This window comes from Ovis aries, chromosome 10, assembly GCF_016772045.2.
Source record: "Ovis aries strain OAR_USU_Benz2616 breed Rambouillet chromosome 10, ARS-UI_Ramb_v3.0, whole genome shotgun sequence".
Lineage (NCBI taxonomy): Eukaryota > Metazoa > Chordata > Mammalia > Artiodactyla > Bovidae > Ovis > Ovis aries.
Window position 1 is genome coordinate 25,402,070 of NC_056063.1, and position 20,536 is coordinate 25,422,605.

Here is a 20,536-nt window from a genome sequence, read left to right on the forward strand (position 1 = left end):
CTTTTCTTTTCTTTTTTTTTTTTTTGCACAAAGGTTTCTTTTTATTCATAACATAGGCCAAGTTATTTAAGTCAATAAATTTTTAACAATTTTCACACTTCCTGATTCATTGCACTGCCAGTCACCATAGCTCCTCCATAGTTGCCATCTTCAAGATAGCCCTTTCAAAATGTTCTGCTCAATCCACACCTGTGATGCCACAGTTGTTTTAGTTGGGGCCTCTTAGATCTTCAGTGGAGTTCACTTCAAAGTTTGCCACCTGTAATCTTCCAGATCCAATTTCCTCAAGCAGTTTACTATAGGATCCTGTTTAGGGTCAGGAGATGGGATCTGTCTAGTTTCTCTAAAAACTTACCAAGTTCAAATCATATTAATTCCCAAGTTATCACACCCTAAAACTTGACAGAGATCACTGGGATGTGCCAATACCTAAAGCATTAGACATATCTTTGCAAAATCCAGACACTGTATTCCGAAGATAAAAGCCTAAAAAAGAAGCCTATCTTTGTTTTATGTCAACATGAAAACTGAGTACTAGGATCAATACAGCTGGTAATTCAGAAGCTTTACAGCCCTGGAAGCAATCTTTATGCTCATCAATACACACCCATTTTATGGATCATGTTCCTTCTTATCTGTATCAAAACTCATACTGAACAATGAGTTGTGGGTTGCAAAAGAGGATTTACTTTCGCACTTGTTTAAGTCTTTGTCCACAAATTAAACAAAACCAAACACAAGTGCTAAGAAACTTCTAATACTTTTCAAAACACACGCCTGAATGATTCTCTGATATATAATACTTATATTTACCTTGGGGGCTCAATTCCTCTCAAAAAGCCAGTGTCAAAGAGTTATAAATTTTTAGCATGCTACACTATCAGAAATTTGTAATCAGAATTTTACTTTCTCCTGAAATAACAATAATGATAATAGAATCACTAAAAGCCTGATAACATATCAGACAGTTTTTAGTATTCCAGAAATCCCTCATGTCAATATTTAATATACTGTCAGTCACCTTCTTGGGGATTTGCATTAACGGCATTTAACAGGTTGCCCCCGGGGGACCCAAGGAAGAAAGCTATTGCTTGCCTAAATTGCCCCTCCTCTGCTTGGGTACCATGACAATAGCTGTAATTGCACCTAAGCAGTTAGGAATCTTTCTTAATATAATTTGAGGGATGCTTTAAGTTCAGAACACTGAAATAATTGACTATGAAAGGATTATATAAAAATTATTATACTAACAGATAATTTAAATATATCTGTACAAATCAAATTGTAAATAACATAGAAATTAAAATGTAGATTAGCTTGGGTAATTATTTATCCTTTTCCCCTAGGGCATTATATCTGATCTGTGTTCCTATAAACATTAGTATCCTTCTAAACACTGACAGGTTTATGTAAGGAACATTTTCTCTAGACAAGTACATTTATTCCCACCTCTTAGGGTTTACAAGGCTTCTTGGGTGAGTCTGGGGCCTCCCCAAAACAGACGTGGAGACAGGTGTAGATATGCAAGAGATTTATTGGGGGGATCGCAAATGAGATAAAAGGGGAGGAGCTAGAGAAGACATGGAGACCCTTCAGACAAGGATGCAAGCCCCACCTCTGTGGAGGAGTGAAGGGGAAGGAGGGTTGCATACGAAGAGTCTCCCACTATGGTACAGTGATAAGTGTTCAAAGACTGTCCAGGAGACTTCCCTGTGAATCCTCTAAGGCAGATAGAGGAATACGTGAAGACAGCAGAGCCCTGGATGTACTTCTCAAAAAAGCCACTGTGTTCCTCATTCTGATCTAAGACATGCCTTTTGTTTCAAGACCCTAATGAAAGTTTTCCTTTATTATCCAGTTTCTTACACTGGATTAATGTAAGAATGACAAAGAGAGTGAACTTTTTACAATATGTGTATAACAAAAAAAAAAAAAAAACAATATGTGTATACCATACACTGTTACCGCTGACTGTGATTTTTCATTTTAAACTCATTCTATTCAAATGTACTTTGAAAAGCATCATGCTTTGTATATTCCCAGCAATATCACTTCATATTTGAATAAATTGAGGGCTAGTGATTGTAAAAAATATTACCCATTCATTCACTCATAACAAAATATGATGGAATCTCTAGGATGAAGCCAGATGCTAGGAGGACAGGGATGAAAGGAGGAGAGACAGACAAGCAACAGCCAGTGGGAGTGAGAGACACCTACCCTGGGGCTGACAGGGAGGTAAGGCCAAAGGCTAGATCTGAAGAATCGCGTCAGAGTTTGCCAAGCAGTACAGTAAAGTGGGAAGTGTTTAGAGAGAGCAATGAGTGTTCGTGAGTGAGTAAAAGGACGGGGAACAAGGGCCACCGGGGAACTAGAAGGGACGAGGCGGGGGTTACAAAGCAGAAGCTCTTCCTTCCAGGTGGGCAGGGCCTGGCTCATTCGCGAGCCTGCATCCCCGCCCCCTATTTTATCCCAGTGGTGATGCAGCACTAAAGAGTCAGACGCAGGAAAGAGATGCCATCCACTTCATTTCAGAAAGCCCTGGAAGCAGGCAAAAGGTAACTGAAGAGCCATGAGGAGGTTGCTACAGTGATGGGTGTAAATGAGAAATGACGGGGGCTGAGCCAAGGCAGTGACAGGGCGAGCATGAGGAGAGAGGGATCTGGGTGTTGGGGAAATAACCCCTATTATGTTTTACTTCTAGAAGACATTCTAGTTTGACACATCATCTCAGTGTTACGCACCTTTCCCAGCCCTTCTCTCGCCCTCAGCGTCAGAACCGCCACACTGAATTGTCCACTCCAAACAGATGCGGTTAATCTTCCCACTTCCCTGGCTCTTATTTGCAGGGGAGGAAAAGAGGAGAGATGAGATACCATCCCATTACTTTGAAGACCTGAATACATATCACTCCCAGCTAGTGGTTCATCATCCTAAGATTCTGCTATTCTCAGCAGAGAATTCAGTTCACAACTAACCTTCAAACCTTCTGCCCAAGCACCCTCAAGTTTAAGATGCATAAAAAATAAAGTGAATTTTTGTTGGCGTTTACTTTTTCACACATACAAACTTTCTACGGAGTTGGGCAGAGTCTAAGATCACTGAAGCTGGTGTTTCCCAAGGGGTAACACACACACACACACACACACACACACACACACACACACACACACACACACACACCAGGAGGACGAAGGAGCAGTGAGCACAGGTAGCCTGGGTGAACATCTGTCCTGGAAGGTGAATAGGACTGTGGGCACAGTCTTTCAACTTACCTGCCTCAGAAAACTTCACCTCCGGGGGTAAACTTCCATCTGCTCATCCTTTTTTGACTCATTTTAACTGATCTGATTTCCCATGACCTCCTTCCCATATCCCCTCTCCCTGGGCGTTTCCCCTCCCCTCCCTCATCGTTACTCTAGCTATTGACCTGTTGACCATTCTGTTTTTGAAGAATACTATCAATCGCTAATAAAAGACATATTAGAAGTCAACAATTAGCTTGCTGCCTAAAGCAAGCTCACACACATCCTGTGAGACTGCAGTGAAGATCTTCCCGGAGTAATGGGGACATCAGGTTTTATGCACTGGGCCTTGCCCTGGAGCCGGGATGCTAAAATAAATGGGGTCATGGCCAGGAGCCCTGAGGAGAGTGTCCCATGTGCCCGACCCCCCAACTCCCACCACCCACCTCCCCCGCAACCAATCTGGACACAAGCATCAGAAAGGCAAGGCCACTCTCATATAAGTAGTGTGGGCTTCAATTTCAAGGTTTGAGTGTACATTCAAATAACACGTTTTCATTCTGGTGGTGACAGCTTAGGAGACAGAGGAACCATTTGGGTGTACTGAGCTTCTCTCTTGGGGTCCTGATAACATGTAGGCAAATGCTGTCCCCCTAGTCCTTTCTCATGGCCCATTTCAACAAGGGCCCCTTGATTCACAGCCTTCTCTGAGTCACCATAGGCTTTCAAAAAGCCCACAGAGGCAAACAGAGGTAGCCCTCCCAGATCCACAGCCCTGCCTAGACCGGCTTCCTTTACTGGCTGACAGGCAGTGGGCAGGAGCGGGTCAAAGAGAAAGATGGGAAAAAACCAAGAGAACAGATATAAGAACAGATACGTATGTTCACTTAAAACTATATAATAGTATAACCAGAATCCTAGTTGTCCACACAGATCATCTCAAAATACAATGCTGCCTAAAACATGTATCACTGAAGAATCTGAAAGATGGTCAATATTCAGGAAATTTTAAAAACAAGCATTATTGTTTATGGACATGTTCTTATAAAATATAAAAACCATGGTCAACACTGAATTTGGGGAAGACAAAGAATGGGATGGAGGGACACACACCGCAGGTTGTTACTCTCTCTTAAGCTGGGTGGGAGGTACACAGGTGACAGTCATAATCGTATATTTTTAATAAAGTATTTCAGGGACACAAAAAAGTAATAAGAAAGGAAAGCCAAGCTGGAGACCACCTTTGTGCAATCTGTCAATGTGTGTGTTGCAGGGTGGGAGCAGGTTGTGTACAAACCACCGGCCCCCAGGAACATGAAAGTTGTGGGTTCGGACTTCTGTGGCCTGGAGCATGGTTTTGTGACCTAAAGTCAAGGTCAAATGTTAGATCCAACTTTAGAAACAAAAGCCTCCTTTGCAAAATAACATAAAAAAAAAAAAAAACCAGAGAATCTAGTATTGATACAGGTCCTAAATTCCTTTTGTGAAACTTATGCCATAAACCACAAAACCATTTAGGGAAATGTTGATTTCTTCAGTGGTATCAGAAATGGAGACACCTTGAGAATATTTATCTGCAGGAAAAAAAAAAAAAAAAAAAAGGCTATGCCAGACTCTTTTAAGGGCTTGTGGAAACTTAAATAAAAAAAAAAAAGGTTTCACAAAACATGTCAAGTATGGCTGTATTTTTATACTTATAATTCCATTAGGGTGCATGCCTGTCATGTCCGACTCTGTGACCCCATGGACTTTAGCCCTCCAGGCTCTTTTGTCCATGGAATTTTCCAGGCAAGGATACTGAAGTGGATTGCCATTTCCTACTTGCTTGAAACAAACATCTGATTTGGAGTTAATTTCATCTACTCCCATTCTTCCACCTGGGTCTGATATTTTCTGTGTAAAGGAAATCTGTTATTCTCATTTCTGCAGAGCCATGTGGGCTGAGCCATGTGGGCTGAGCCCAGGGGCAGGCCTGGAGGCAGAACACAGCCAGAGGCTCCAGGGCCTCCAGGCCTGCTGGCCCAGGGCTACTAAGCTGGAGATTAGCAACATTTCTGTGCAATCCCCAATAAGCACCACTCTGCCTCAGGGCCAAGTCTACTCTTGATTTTCCTTCCAATCTTTAAAAGAAAGTTAAAATGAGTGCATTTTTGCTCCAGTTTTCCTCATCCCATATACTATATATGTGCTGAAAGGGACCATGTATGAGTGCATAGTGAGTTAACTGTAGGATCGTGCATACTTTGAGTTTCAGCTGCATTTAGCATGGATATCTTCCAAGGATGAACATGAGGGATTAGCTTAATTTTAAAAAATTTTATTTACTTATTTCTTTCTGGCTGTGCTGGATCTTCCTTGCTGCGCGGGCTTTTCTCTAGTTGTGCCGAGTGGAGACTGCTCTTCGTTGCGTGTGCGGGCTTCTCACTGCAGTGGCTTCTCTCGTTGTGGAGCACAGGCTGTAGGGTGCACGGGCTTCAGCAGTTGCGGCTAGTGTGCTCTACAGCTCAGGTTCAGTAGTTGTGGCACACGGGCTGAGCTTCTCCGAGGCATGTGAAATCTTCCTGGACCATGGATTGAACCTGTATCCCTTGCACTGGCAGGCAGATGCTTAACCACTGGGCCACCAGGGAAGCCCAGGACTAGCTTAATTATTATGAGGTCCCATCGTACGGTAAAATTTTCTTCTTCTACCTCTCCGAACATCTTCTAAAGCTGAATATATGCTTGATTGACTAAATCAAAACTGGACATTGAAATAAAAGTCCTTTACAAAATAAGCATCATAACCCTCAATTAGAATTAAATTAGGTAAATTACCCCTCTGAGGTACCTGATAACATTTATTCTTCAACCCACTGTCTTTACCTCCCAGGGCCCGACAGGGACACTAGAATGGACAGTGCTTGCTTACGCCCCTTCGCTAATCCATCTAGGCTTGGCATTCATCCTTGCCAGTTTACGGAGAGCTACATGAGGAGTAAAAAGATAGGAAGAGAAAAGTCTCAGGGTAGCAATTTACCAAACATGAAAATCTCTGGATTCTTCAGAACACTTAATCCTAACAGCATACCGGATTTATAAAACCAATGTAGAAGCACTCTTAAAATAGAAAAGACATTTGTAATACTCTCAACTAAAATTCCAGGCAAGCATGTCACCCATAGTCAGCAGTAAATAAGTCTAACACATGGTCAGAAGGCAGGTTTATTCTTTAGAAGGTACTAGACTATATTACAAGCTACTATGTCTAAGAGAACCTAAATACACTTACATTCTAAAAAGTATGTCACCTATATCACAGCAACACTAGTTTGACACAACCTGCAGAAAACCTGTAAAAATCACGACCGAGTCTGTTGGTCAGGAGGTTAAATTCCGAAGGCACTTCGGTTCTGAAACTCACTGCAGAGGAAGCACCGTGGGTGGCTCCATGAGAGACACGTGCATGTACCTGAAACGAGGCCCACGGCAAGCTCAGCACGCACCGAGGACTTTGGTTTCATAAAATCTCACATGGGCCCCAGAAAACCGCCTGGTAGTTTTAACGGAAAGAACGAGTTGGCTGACTAGATGTACTCTGGAAAGTGTTAGTTGCTCAGTTGTGTCTGACTCTTTGCACCCCCATGGACTGTAGCCCGCCAGGATCCTCTCTCCATGGAATTCTCCAGGCAAGAATACCGGAGTAGGTAGCCATTCTCTTCTCCAGGGGATCTTCCCAACCCAGGGACTGAACCCAGGTCTCCTGCATTGCAGGCAGATTCTTTACTGAGCCACCTGCTACTCTACAAGGTGACAAATTATAAATCTAGGCCCTGCCAAACTGATATTCTTGGTTTGACATGAGAACCTACTTTTCCAGCCCAGCACCATGTACAATTTGTTCTGTTTTTTAATTCTGAAATTACTATCACTTACTAAAGTTTTAAGTAGTGAGCCTAGATAAGAGAATTTCTGGAACTTACTTTGAAGCCTTGTACTTCTCCCTGATTGCTTGCTGAGGTCGATGGGGTATACTGAGGCATGTTTTATGTAGCTCACTCAGGCAAGGCACGATTTCACTTAATGAATAGCCTGTAAATGTGGCGAGGGTTTCTGGCTAATCAAGAAAAAAGAAGAAATTTGTATCATAGAGCTTGAAGATCTTAACATATGATATCAGAAATCTGAAGATAAAACTGTGAACTGAAGGGAATTAATAGGTATACTTAGTAAGTATCCATGTTCATCTCAAAAGAAACCATAATCCTTCAGAGCCTTTAGGAATAAGATATTAGGAAGAACAGTCAGAGTTCTAAATTTGCTCATATTGTACAATTATAAATGCCTAATTTAGGGGGAATTTATTCTCTTATGAGCCCCTAAGAGCTTCAACTTACTTGAACACTCTATTTAGATAGAATATGGAAAGATTCTTAGCCAAATGCAGAATAAGAAATAAGAATTTTAGAAAATAAAAGTAGGTGCCCTGCTCTCTTAGCACAAAAGTGAGCCTTCAGAACCAAATCTTAGGGGCCCATCTCTAATCCTGCCAGCTATCATGAGCCAAGAAGCAACAATAATTCCCTGTTCCCTTGAAAGCCTCATACAACCTCTGACCATCCTAACTGGACCGAGGTTCTTTTACATGGATGGGAAGAGTCAACATCCTTTGCCTTGAAGTGGTCAGCACTTACACTACAAGGGAACTCCCTATGTAAGTGTGGGCATTGGGGTTTCCAGGCCAGCTTCCACTGAACGAGCGTGTCACCACCATCTCCTTGACCTCCTGCACCCTCTGCACCCCAGTGAGCTAAGCCACAGAGTCCAAGCCGTGAACACTGGCCAGCTACACGTTGTGATCTGGGGGTTAGGCAAGTAGTTCCTTATAAAACTAACTCTCCCTCCTAACAGGCCCACCAGTTTTAAGCCTTGAGTTACCGAATAGACTTTAGACAGGCCTTGAGGATCATCTTGTTGTTGTTTAATCACTAAGTCTCTTTTGCAACCCCATGGATTGTAGCCCGCCAGGCTCCTCTGTCCATGGCATTTCCCAGGCAATAATACTGGACTGGGTTGCCATTTCCTTCTCCAAGGGACCTTCCCAACCTAGGGATTGAACCCACATTTCCTGCACTGCAGGATACTTTATCACTGAGCCTCCTGGGAAGCCCAAGTATCGTCTAGAAAGAATCAGTTAGAATCTTACCCAGAAGTGCCTGTTCACAGTATAGTTTGCCAGGCAATAAGCGGCTGCAGCTATCAGTGAAGGAAGGTATTTCAAGAACGGGTCAGCTTCAAGGAGACTCAGTTCTGCTACGTACTAAGCACAAGAGAGAAAGTCTCATTGGAATTAAGAATCTGGCTAAGGTTCCAAGTAAGCCTAGAAATGTCAAGGGAACAAACTGTCATCTTTGTTCAATGTGTATCTAGTGATAAGCACAGAAATAGATGCTCAAAAGTATTCATTGAGTCAATGATCATCATGCCTGTCCATAACCAGAATAACATCTATGTTTTAATACATTTAATTACAAGTAAATTTCAGTATTGTATAGGCAAGGATCAATATTTGGCCTATCTATACAGTGTACGTGATAGGTTACCTATACTAGTACTGTAGGTTTATGCTGGTCAAATAACATTCCTCTAGCCACAGGAGTAGGCTAGAGTCTTCAGTGAAAGGCAAAAATATGTCCATATTATAGCTATTAATTTATCAGGTGGGGGTGGGGAGGGATAAACTGGAAGATTTGGATTGACATATGCACACTACCGTATATAAAATAGATAATGAATAACCTACTGTAGGGCACAGGGAAGCGAAAAGTGAAAGTCGCTCCGTTGTGTCTGACTCTTTGTGACCCCATGGACTATATAGTCTATGGAATTCTCCAGGCCATAATACTGGAGTGGGTAGCCTGTCCCTTCTCCAGCGGATCAGGTAGATTCTTTCCCAACTGAGCTGTGAGGGAGCACAGGGAACTTAACTCAATTCTCTATAATGACCTACATGGGAATAGAATCTAAAAAAGGGTAGATATACATACATGTATAACTGACTCACTTTTCTATACAACAGAAACTAATACAGCAATGTAAATGAAGTATATTCCAGTAAAAAAAATCAATTAAAAATTTATCAGGCAAATGCATGCAGTTCATCGGCTAGAACAGTACCAGGGGGGACTTATCAGATTAAAAGAAACATACTAGGAAATTTATAGAGATGTTCTTATTGCTCTTTGAATAGCATATAAATACCAGATATATTAGATCATAGTGGATGGGAACCAGGTTCTCCAAACCAATACTTTAGTGACTCTAACTGAAGTTCTGCTGCTGCTGCTGCTGCTGCTAAGTTGCTTCAGTCGTGTCCGACTCTGTGCGACCCCAAAGACGGCAGCTCACCAGGCTCCCCCGTCCCTGGGATTCTCCAGGCAAGAACACTGGAGTGGGTTGCCATTTCCTTCTCCAATGCATGAAAGTGAAAAGAGAAAGTGAAGTTGCTCAGTCGTGTCCGACTCATCATGACCCCATGGACTGCAGCCCACCAGGCTCCTCCGTCCATGGGACTTTCCAGGCAAGAGTACTGGAGTGGGGTGCCATCGCCTTCTCTGAACTGAAGTTCTAGGACTCCAAAATGACCAAATAGTGCTTCTTTACTTAACATGTTAGAATGAGATTAGAGCCAAATCAAACCATATTTATCTTGTTTCCTTTCTGTAAACCTAAGAGGTACTGCTTGCCTGTGGTCTGTATACAACAAGAGAATAGTTTCCAAGCTTACATTTTTTTTTTTTTCTAAGACCTGTGGGTGATTAGACAACCCACATCTGCCAAACATGATTAATGGAAATGTCTCGTAGTTTCTTCAAACATGAAGAAGTCATGTTCTTCAAATTAGTTCTCTTCCAATTGCTAAAAAGCTTTTCTGGGCCCAAGGCAAAGAACTGAAAAGGAAGGAAGAACTGAAGGAGGCTACTTTTTTTATCCAGTTGGCACTGAGGTTCTTGGAAGTCACGTGGCCTACCTTGGCCAGGTTCTCAGTCCTGATGCACACTCCTTGCCTCCTTAAGTACTGAAGGAGGAACTGGTTGGTAGTTGGCACTGTCAGATCAAAAGCCAGGACCTTCAGGAGCAAGTGTTCCATTCTCAGCAGTTGTCGTTTTGTGTAGGTGTCATCGGTTATGTAGACAAACTCATCTACTTCGGGTGGATATATTTCTTCATATTTCCTACAAAAGAGAAACAGTTTGGGAAAGTAAAGCTTGATTCCTCTGACTCTCTTTCTTGTGCTATCCCAACCAGGCTTGTCACGTGGCCCTTGTCAACTTAAATATCACTTATAAATCATGAAATGGTATAGGTGTGAAAAAATACAGAAGCTTTTTTCCATAAAGAGCATGAGTATGACAAGGATATGTCATACATACTGCTATGAGTAGTAAAGAGACAATTTTCAACTAGGGATTTTAGGTTTTGGTGTCTGATAAGCTGAAAGTTTCTGAATGACAGACATGAAGGTAAATTCCTCTTAATTCTACAGACTTCATCTTGTGGAAAAGAATTTTATGTTGAACATAATGATGGGGGGAAAAATATCTCCTTAGGCCTTAGATTTTTTTTTTTAAAGACTGTACTCAGCTTTTTCTATTGAATTAGCAAAAGATGCTCTGTATCCGAGAGAAAGATAATCATTTCACTGATATCAATTCTCTGCTTTTGCTTTTGTTTCTCCTTTCCACAGGGAAATTTTTGCAAAATTATAGTAATTAATACGTATAAAGTCTGAGACCAGAAGAATAGAAAGGAAACTACTATTCACCATCAGGTCACTTATTTAAAAGAAACTTAGCCACAACCCCAGGGCTTTTCTACACAAATAAGGCTTCCCTATTGGCTCAGATGGTAAACAATCCGCTTTCAATGCAGGAGACCTGGATTCAATTCCTGGGTTAGGAAGACCCCCTGGAGAAGGGAATGGCTACCCACTTCAGTGTCCTTGCCTGAGGATGCCATGGACAGAGGAGCCTGGTGGGCCACAGTACTTGGGATCGCAAAGAGTTGGACACAACTAACACTTTTACTTTTAGCCACAACCCAGAACTTTTCTATACAAATAGATATTGTTATGAATGACTGACAGTAACAGGAATTAGCTACAATAGTTTATTCACTGTAACCAAATACACTGGGTTATTATGAGTCACTTGCTAGAGCCTGGAGAAGGCTTACATAAACCCAAATCTCTTTAAACAGGGCTTTTACTCACTGTAGAATATAGTCAAAAGACTACTACAAAATAATTAAATTAGATTCTGAATTTGAGCTGATGGTTGCCTTAGTCATGATACTGAACTTGTCATTAAGAGGATCTTAAACATCCAAGTTGAAGAGTGAACATGTGGTGAGATTCAGTTTCTCAGTAAACAGTGTAAAAATAATGATATTTTATCCAAGGAGGCATGAGTAAGTTTTAATTATCAAGCACTGTATTTCTCCAATAAGTGGGAACAGAAATCAAGTGTTTAGACAGGCTGACATTTCATGTTATTTGAGCTGAAGGACTTACGAAGCCAGGAGAATAGCTGCTGTTCCTACAAGCTGTAGTTTCCCTCTAAGAACAGACATGCAGGAAAGAAACCTGTCCAGGAAGTTGACAGCCAGGTAGAGGGTCTCTGCGCGGAGCTTGTACTCCTCTCCGACCTCAGCCAGCCAATCCACCAGAATGGCCCGCATGCTTTCTGTGATGTCTGGTTGTTTCCTCATGTAGTGTGCCTTGGGCCTGTGTCTTATCTGTTTGCGGAGAGAGTTTTTTTTTTGATGTTTAAATAGTTGTTATCTTATAAGGATCACTCCACAGTACAGTTGCTATTTTTAAAAAGCTCCTGAGCAAAGGTTAGCAGGAAACTCAGTCAAAAGCCAGAGAAATCTGTACATCATGATATGGAACAAACTGTGCAATTCTGGCTCTGTAATGCAATTTAGTTAACGAGTAACTTCAAGGAGGAGGGACATGGCAATAATGGTTCTTCCCAAGAGTGAAATACTTAATATTCAAACTCTTTTGAGACACAGAGAAACAGTCCAAGTAACTGCTACTCACCGCACCCAACTATTATTTTTCATAAACGTTCTCATGCTTAGATGTCACAAGAATGCCATTCGCCAGTGGTCATGGCCAAGAGCATATAATTATGTTAATACAGAGTGCTCGGGGTGCTGGAAATTGAAGGAGAAGTTGGGAAAACTCACTTCAGCTTCTCTAAGGTACTGATGAATTTCTTCAGCATATTCAGTCACATTTATCACATCTGTACCAAAATCTGATGCATCTTCAGACTGGGAGTGGAGAGATGAATCTACCAGCATAGGGGAAACTGCAGGGGGTGCAACATTATCAGGTAAGACATTTCATTTCAAAACTAGTTCCATCCACTAACCCTATACAGGCAGCTCCAGCTCCACAGTTACTGCTCCAGGGAGTTCTCTTGCTAGCTCTACGTTGCTGAACACTGCAGGCGATTGCGAAGACAGGGTATGGTCAGCCATGGGCGAGTCCCATTACCTGTGTTAAAATCCAACAGGAAGTGAAGGTCTGACTTGAGTGCGCTGGTGTCTACTTCATATGCATCCTCTAATGCCATCCCCTTTCGCCCTGGGCAGCTATCTCTGTCCCCCTGTTCAGGCTCATCCATGTAGATGTCAAATCCTTGCTTGGCAGGTGCCTGAACCCTACTGTCCGACAGCGCTTTCTTTCCAGCTGGAGGGAAGGCATTTTCTGATCCAGAGAAACACCTGAGTGTGGTGAGCCCCTAGAAAAGGATGAAGTTTTTGTGTTAGAGGCTTACCCCAGAGCCCGCATAGGTGCTAAGAACACATGTGACTCAAACCAGCAGGCTGGAAAGATGAGAGGAATCTGAATTTGAAATATCCATGTCTGCAACTGAATTTCAGAACCTGAAACTTCCGGAGGATTACTTTGCCCTTATCTTTGTCTATATGTGACGTCTGGGGAAGGAGCTAACCTAAAATTTGTCATCTTCTTCATATATTTATCAAAGGAATGCAAAATTATAGAAAAAAAGAAAAACTACAGCTCTTCTCCAAAGCGAACTAGGTACCATACGTTGGGAGGCGGTGGAGGGGGACTGTAAATCAGCTTTTGTGCTTGTAGCATGCCAGATTTTTATAACAACCCAGCAAGGTTCTTGACACATAGTTACAGAGTCCTCCTTAAAGTCAACTTTTAGTCAACAGGCTCCTGGAAAGGTCCCATTTATACACAGTTATTCAGAAACATGATGCTTTTAGAAATATGTACTGTGAGTTAGTTCTCTTACAAGCTATGGAACACTATTAGATGACATAATGAGAAAGAGAAATGAAATTCTAGACATTTTTAAAAGTATAATCAACAGCATCTTCTCAGCAAGTTAGGTGTGGGGTGGGAGAAAAAGAAGAGTCAAGGATGACAAAGTTTTGGGGTTAAATAATGAGAAGAATGGATATTCCATTTATTGAAATGAGGAAGACTTTGGGAAGAGCAGGTTGGGCCTGGAGTCAGTGTTTGGTTTCACCTAAGTTTGAGGTGCCTACTGCATGATCCAAGTAGAGATGTCAAGTAGATAGCTAACTTGAGCCTGAAACTTAGCTGAGAGTTCCAGACCAGAGACAGAAGAAGGAATCATCAACAGAAAGATGGTATTTGTTGCCAGGAGACTTGAACAGATTGTGAAGGGAGTGAGTGCCAATTCAGATCAAATACTAAGCTCTAGCACACTCTAACTTTCAAAGAGTGGATGAAGAAGAACCAAGATAATGAGGTGTCACCAGTAAGCTAGATGAGAAACCAGAAGAGAGCTATGTTCTCTGGGCTAAGTCAGAAGAAACTACTTCCAGAAAGAGAGAATGACCAACAGTGTCAAACACTGCCATTCAGACAAGTAAGGAAAGGATTACGAATTGAGGCAAAGAGAGGGACTTCCCAGGTGGTCCAGTGGCTAAGACTCTGCACTCCCAATGCAGGGGACCTGGATTCAATCCCTGGTCAGTAAACTAGACCCTGCATGCCACAGCTAAGAGTGTGCATGCCGCAACTGAAGAACCTGCATTCTACAACTAAGACCCATTGCAGCCAAATAGACAATAATTTTTAAACAAATATTTACAACTTTAAATAAGAATTGAGTCTAAGAGAACAGAAGGAGAAATCAAGACAGAGTATCTGTTCAGCAAATACTTGCACGCGGCCCTGGCCGGGCATGATTTTTCTAAACACTGGGAGTACAGCAGAAAACCTGGTATCACAAATCCCCATCCTGATAGAGTTTATAGTAGAAAAATTCTCAAGAAATACCACCATACGTGGAACAGTTGCTGTAAAGAGCTTTGTAGTTGAAATGTTTTTAAGGTTGGGAAAAAAAAAATCACAATATATTTGCATTTGGGTTTGACCCAGTAGAGAAAGAAGAGCTGATGGAATGATAACCTTGAAGAGGCAAGAGGGCATCAGGTGTGCCTCACACATGGGGTGCACCTTGCATAAGAGCAGGAACACATAGGTCACGCAGGGAGGAGGGTGGCAGGGCATACGATACTTGGGGGCATGTGGAAACTCACAGTTGCATCTATATTTTTAGGAAAATAGGATATAAAGTTATAAGCTGAGAGGCAGGATGGAGATAGAGGCTTTAGAGGATAAAGAGAGAAGGGAAAGTATAAAATAAAAGATTTCTATAGGACGGTTGTAGCGGAATAGAACCGGGGAATGCAGAGGTAGCACCAAGCAACATAGAGGGTAACTAACAGTTATGAATTTACAGTGAAACCGCTAAGCACAGGGGTAACTGCCCATTCAGGAGAGGTTTTAGACTTCCTGTTTTAATTATTTGTTTATTTTTAATTGGAGGGTATTTGCTTTCCAATTTGTGTTGGTTTCTGCCATACATCAACATGAATCAGCCGCGGGCATACATATGTCCCCTCCCGCTTGAACCTCCCTCCGACCCCCTACCTCATCCCACCCCTCTAGGTTGTCACAGAGCGCTGGGTTTGAGCTCCCTGAGTCACACAGCGAATTCCCACCAGCTCTTGCTTTTACATATGGTGATGTACATGTTTCAGTGCTACTCTTTCTATTCATCCCACTCTCTCCTTCCCTCACTGTGTTAGACTTCATGTTTAAAGAAGTACACCGTGTCGCTAAGCAAATTAAGTTTGCTAAAACCACCTTTACTCAGCTTTTTCCAAAGCTTGAAACAGATTACTTTGGGTAATTTTCTCCCACTAACCAGATGCCACCAAGACACAAATGACTTGTGTCATTGTGTAGAAGAGGAGTAGGAGTAGTCAGTAGATGAGAAGCTTCTGATCTGGCCTCCATCATGACTTTTATTTGGGTGGGAAGGCTTTCTCAAACCTCTCAAATTTTCTCACCTGTACAATGGAAAGGATACCTGCCCACCTACTCCACTATACTACCGCCAATAGATATGCAGTACAAGCTTATGAGAAGCTGGTGTGATGACAGACTTGAGGAAGTTTTGTTGTTGTTGTTTTTTTAATCTCAAAATTCATTCTTAAGGATCCAAACTCCTTATTTGCATTTTAAGTGTTGAATTTATTTACCCTCTGTTTACATTCTGTTAAGGGAGGTGCCTATGATTAATTAAGCACAAGCAACCGGACATTAGATGGCCCATGATCTTCTGCCCAACTGTCCATTATCAGTCCTGGGGAGAAGCTGACTTTCAAAGCACACATTTGTAAGTAATCTAGTATGCTGGGATCCAATCCTGATTCTAATACCATCACCAATGAACTTAAAGGTTATCGGAGATGCTTCAGGGCACAGCCTAGGTCAATCTGAATACCATTCTGATCTAGAGAAACACCAGTACCACAAGTTAATTTTGGAGAAAGAAATCACAACCCACTCCAGTATTCTTGCCTGGGAAATTCCATGGGTAAAGAAGCTTGGCAGGCTACAGTCCATGGGGTCGCAAAGAGCTGGACACACCTTCGCAACTGAACAACAATAGTTTATTTTGGTGCATTCACAATGTCCTTTTAGCCCGGAACTTAAGTGCTTCCCTGGTGGCTGAGGGTGAAGCGTCTGCCTGCAATGCAGGAGACCCAGGTTCAATCCCTGGGTCGGGAAGATCCCCTGGAGAAGCAAATGGCAACCCACTCCAGTATTCTTGCCTGGAGAATCCCATGGGTGGAGAAGCCTGGTAGGCTACAGTCCACAGGGTCACAAAGAGTTGGAAACGACTGAGTGACTTCACTTTCACTTTCTTTTAAGTGACTTTACACATATTTGACTTAAACAGTTCCTAATAACAAAGAAAATTATTTAATATTGCTAGCTGAAAAAGGGACCTTACAAAGTGCTCTTTTAAAAAATCAGTGCCCCTATAGGCCAGATTCCAGGGCTGAATACTCAAGGGGAGTTTGTGCAGAAAATCTCAAGAGATCCCACTTCCCACCAAGACACGGGGGCCTTCCCAGCTCTTCCCAGGCATTACCTGGCCACAGGTCCTCCTGTACTGCCCATTCTCAGTTAGCACTCCTAGTACTGTTCTTTGTGGCGGATCCTGGCCGAACTGGCCTCTGGTTATCATCTGACAGGCATCAGGACCTCGGGACACTGGAGCCAGCACTACTCCACTCTTGGAGCTGCTGAGATGCATAGCCTCAGTCTCCACAGCTTACTGCTGTCAAGGAAGGAGAAACAGACAAGCCAGTTAGTCAGCCTCTTCCACGAAGGATAAGGATCCAAGGATGCTGAGACTCTCTAGAAGACACAGCCCTGTGACACATGATCTTCCTTGCTGTTATTAGGGTTGAAAGGGCCTGAGCCACAGTGCAAGTGATCAAAGCCGCTTTAAACCAAAACGATGATTTGAATCTCTCCAGCCTTTCTTCCAATACCTGGCTGATGGCTGGAAGAAGAGAAGAATATGACAAACCTCCAAGCCAAGACACTAACCCCCACATTAGTGGGGAGTTCAAACCTACAAGCCCGTGTCTTTCCTGGCTGTGATGCTTATCCATTACTCCACCACCCCCTTCCCTGCAAACCAGTGACCCAGGATACATCACTGTGGGAAAGTACGTCCCCTTCTCAAGTGACAAGCAGAGTGCTCTTCCGCGGCCTTCCTCCCACAAGACAGAAGGCCCCAAAATCTGCTTGGAACCCACAGCGGACCTCGCTCTTCTCAGTCTTATCTCTTTACACATAAGTCTCGAACAATTAGCAAATGCACACGAGGATTGGGAATAAGGGTCCAATGAAGGGGGCGGGGCCGGGGCGGGGCGGGGCGGAAGGGGACGGAGGTGTTAATAGATTCTAGCCGGGGCGCTGGGCTCCCAGCGTCTGCTGCCCAGCTCAGAGCTAATTACTTTCAACTCCCCCCGCCCCTCGCCGGCCCCCGCGTCTGTTGAATCGGCCAATCAGCGCAGCTCCCGGGCCTCGCGGGGGCCGTTTCCATGCCAACCGCAGGGGGGCGTGCGCGCTCTGCGGCCTCATCTCTATGGCTACCTCAGCACCCGAGGACGCACCGCGACCCTTGGGCGTTCAGGGCTGGGTGGGGCCAACCGGCGGCGGCCCTGAGCCCCTCCTAAGCGGCCCTGCCCGGGCGTGTCTGGGCGGGCGGCCGCGGTGGCCGCGGCCCACGCCCCCACTGTGGCCGATATCTGTAAGGGAAGAAGCAGGCCCGCCCCGCGATGGCCGGGGTTTGGAAGGGACTGTTTTTACTTGAACCGGTTCCCCAACAGCCGCTAACTCCTCCCGCTAACGTCTTTTCCGCGGCCCGCTCCTGAGAACCTTGGCCCGGGAGGGCGACGCGGGGCCCTCGGGGCTGCTGAGGCCGCGGCGCCTTGACCGCGCCGGGCAGACAGCGCGGCTCACTCCCCTTTCCCCCAGCTCACACACCTAAGCCTACTCCCAGAGAAAAGCCAAGTGGCAGCGAGCGGGCCTCTGGTTGGAGTCGCGGCCTCAGTCCGTGGTGGCGGCGTGTTCTCGGTCATTTTGGGTCCTTGCGCACCGGAGGCCACGCCTGGCCGACCTGGGTTCCGGTGCATGTAACCCGACAGGGCGGGAGAGGAGACCTGGGGTTTTAGGGTCGCACGTGGTGCTCTAGGTCCCCAGGAGAGAGACCTTCCTCGACGGTTCCGGCAGCCCCAGCGTGAAGCTGGCCCAGGAAGAGGAAGGAACGCGAGTGGCAGCGACGGGGTCTGGGACGTTGAGAGGGGATAGCGGGGAGGCTGGGAACCAGGGACTGGGCAGGTGGCCTGGTCACGTGGGAAGGAAATCCTTGGATCCGGGGTCCGCGGCAGGGTAGGGTGGAAGCAGGGGGCCTAATTTGGGGGTAAGAGGTGAGGGTAGGGAGAAGGGGCCTTGGCCACGCAGGAAGGGAAGGGGGGGGGGGTCCTTGGAAACTAGGGAGCCCTGGAACTTGCAGAGGTAACTAGAGAGCCAAGTATAAGAATCTTTACCTTTATTATTTTTTTGAAAATGTTGTTGTGCACACACACACACGTTACTGCTTTTGTCTGTTTTTAATTTTTAAATATTCCCATCTCTAAGTTCCCATCCATAAAACAGATAATGGAAACCATTCAAATGGTCGTTTTTTAAGAACTCGTTATTTCCTTCTTCCTTGTTTTGAATGAAAATAATTGCTAATCTTACACCTCTCCCAGTTTTTTCTTAAGTATTCTTTATTAATGGGCTCACTCAGCGATGTGTATGCATTACTTTAATGGGAAAATTGAAGTATTCTACAGGAAATGAGGATGAAAGCGATTGAATCAGGTGTTAAGAGGCAGTTAGGAGGCATCTTGCAAATCACTCCTGGATGCCCAAGGAAAATAGAAATGGATTTTAATGTGAAACTAACTTCTACACATTTATTACCCACTTTCATTCATTGGGAAGCAGCGATCCCTTTGCACCCTGGAATTCCTATGCCTTCGGATATGAAGGCAACACAGCAGCTCTGGTAACAACTCAAATTGTGGCAACATATGTAGGTAGGCCCCAAATGCTTGGTTTTGCAAGGTGCTGCTATCTGGTGAGGAAAAGAGCCTTTCTGCCCCCTTCTCATCTGGTGCTGCTTTTGGAAGTCTTCTGGGGAGGCTTCCATCATCTGACCACACTATTGTGACTTCTGGAGACTCTAAAGGCGTCAGGGGTGGACTCTGTTAGGGACTCAGGAGCAGGTCTTTCCAAGAGCCAGGGTTACTTTGGCAGGAGCTAGAGGCTCAAACGGTAGAGAATCTTCCTGTAATGCTGGAGACCCAGTTTGAGCCCTGGGTTGGGAAGATCCCCTGGAGAAGTGAATGGCTACCCACTCCAGTATTCTTGCCTGGAGAATTCCATGGACAGAGGAGCCTGGTGGACTATAGTCCCTGGAGTCGAAAAGAGTTGGACACGACTGAGTGCCTTTCACTTTCACTTCTGTGCCCTCCTGTGACCTGATGCTCTGTACATCCCTTTTGATATGATTTACTTGATTGAGGAAAGTGACCAGAAACCTCATACTCATCCTTTCTTCCAAAACAAAAGAAGCCAGTGCAGTGTTTGTTCCTGGAGCCTGTCGTTTTGATCCTCTTTTCTGAGACTGAAGCTCAAGTGGGAAAAGGGTAGCACTGGCCCCGGGCAGAGGCAGGTCTTTGAAATTGGCTGTCCTGACTCACACATCTGGTCAGAACCAGAGAAGGAGGCTACTAAGGAGTCTGTACCTCTCAGCTGTCTCTAGTCCAAAAAATGCCTTTTAAAGAGAAAAGAACTCTTAACCAGATGAAACCCTCTGGTTATTTCACATCTTCCCCTACCCCTTCTCGTGTGAATTTTGTTGTTGTTGCCATTCAGTGCCTTAGTCGTATCCGACCCTTTTCGACCCCATGGACTGTAGCACGCCAGGCTTCCCTTTCCTTTACCAACTCCTGGAGTTTGCTCAAGTGAATAGCTGCAGCCTAATCCAACCTTAATGCATATGAAATATTATCATTAAATATTACCATCTTTCTTCTTTCTCCATTCACTTCGTTAAACTTGACAAAGAGCACCAATATGTGGCTTGTGAGTTTATTGTTGTACTGCCTTCGAATTCAGTATTAAAACATCACAGTTCTCTGGTGAGATTTTAAATTGCAGAGTAATTGAGGTGAACTTTATGCATTTTTAAAATATGTGTATACATATAAATTCAGATATTTATATAACTTGCACAATACTTATGGCTTTCCTGGGTTTTTAAAAAAATCATTAAATATTTGAACTAGTAATGATTTATGGTATAAAA

The 20,536-nt window shown here is 43.9% G+C and overlaps 2 protein-coding genes and 1 non-coding gene across 10 annotated transcripts in view; 1 reads left to right on the forward strand and 2 right to left on the reverse strand.

The window, feature by feature from the left end:
• The window catches only part of SPART (spartin), a 290,314-nt gene that overhangs the window by 183,388 nt on the left and 86,390 nt on the right, over positions 1 to 20,536 (forward strand). Inside the window, exon 1 of one of the 2 annotated variants that reach the window (XM_060394046.1) lies at positions 12,462 to 12,628. The exons of the other annotated variant lie outside the window; for it this stretch is intronic. The gene's annotated coding sequence lies outside the window, so the exon portion shown is untranslated. Of the gene's footprint in view, positions 1 to 12,461; positions 12,629 to 20,536 lie in introns of those variants that run through there. 2 annotated transcript variants of the gene reach the window in all.
• On the reverse strand, positions 621 to 745 carry LOC114116767 (small nucleolar RNA SNORA40). The gene has a single exon (XR_003590587.2). It is a non-coding gene; the product is annotated as a small nucleolar RNA SNORA40 (small nucleolar RNA).
• Positions 5,547 to 18,297, reverse strand: CCNA1 (cyclin A1). 7 transcript variants are annotated; one of them, XM_042255137.2, is made up of 9 exons: positions 18,163 to 18,297; positions 16,754 to 16,939; positions 12,793 to 13,039; positions 12,480 to 12,604; positions 11,797 to 12,020; positions 10,255 to 10,459; positions 8,431 to 8,544; positions 7,208 to 7,341; positions 5,547 to 6,696 (listed from the first exon to the last, which is right to left on the reverse strand). In XM_042255137.2, exons 2-9 carry the CDS (start codon positions 16,916 to 16,918, stop codon positions 6,645 to 6,647), a joined length of 1,266 nt encoding a protein of 421 aa, XP_042111071.1. In that variant the 5' UTR covers positions 16,919 to 16,939; positions 18,163 to 18,297; the 3' UTR covers positions 5,547 to 6,644. The 7 variants fall into 7 exon arrangements, with proteins under 7 accessions (XP_042111071.1, XP_042111073.1, XP_060250032.1 ...); XM_042255139.2 differs by having other exon boundaries at positions 16,754 to 16,942; XM_060394049.1 differs by lacking the exon at positions 18,163 to 18,297 and adding an exon at positions 17,437 to 17,634.

Excerpts from the sequence above, each read along its gene's own strand:
- CCNA1 (XM_042255137.2), bottom strand. The coding sequence starts at position 16,918 with ATGCATCTCAGCAGCTCCAAGAGTGGAGTAGTGCTGGCTCCAGTGTCC. Across the intron at positions 12,021-12,479 it reads AGTACCTTAGAGAAGCTGAA|ATAAGACACAGGCCCAAGGC; the intron begins GTGAGTTTTCCC and ends CTCCGCAAACAG. Across the intron at positions 6,697-7,207 it reads GAGAAGTACAAGGCTTCAAA|GTACATGCACGTGTCTCTCA; the intron begins GTAAGTTCCAGA and ends GCCTCGTTTCAG.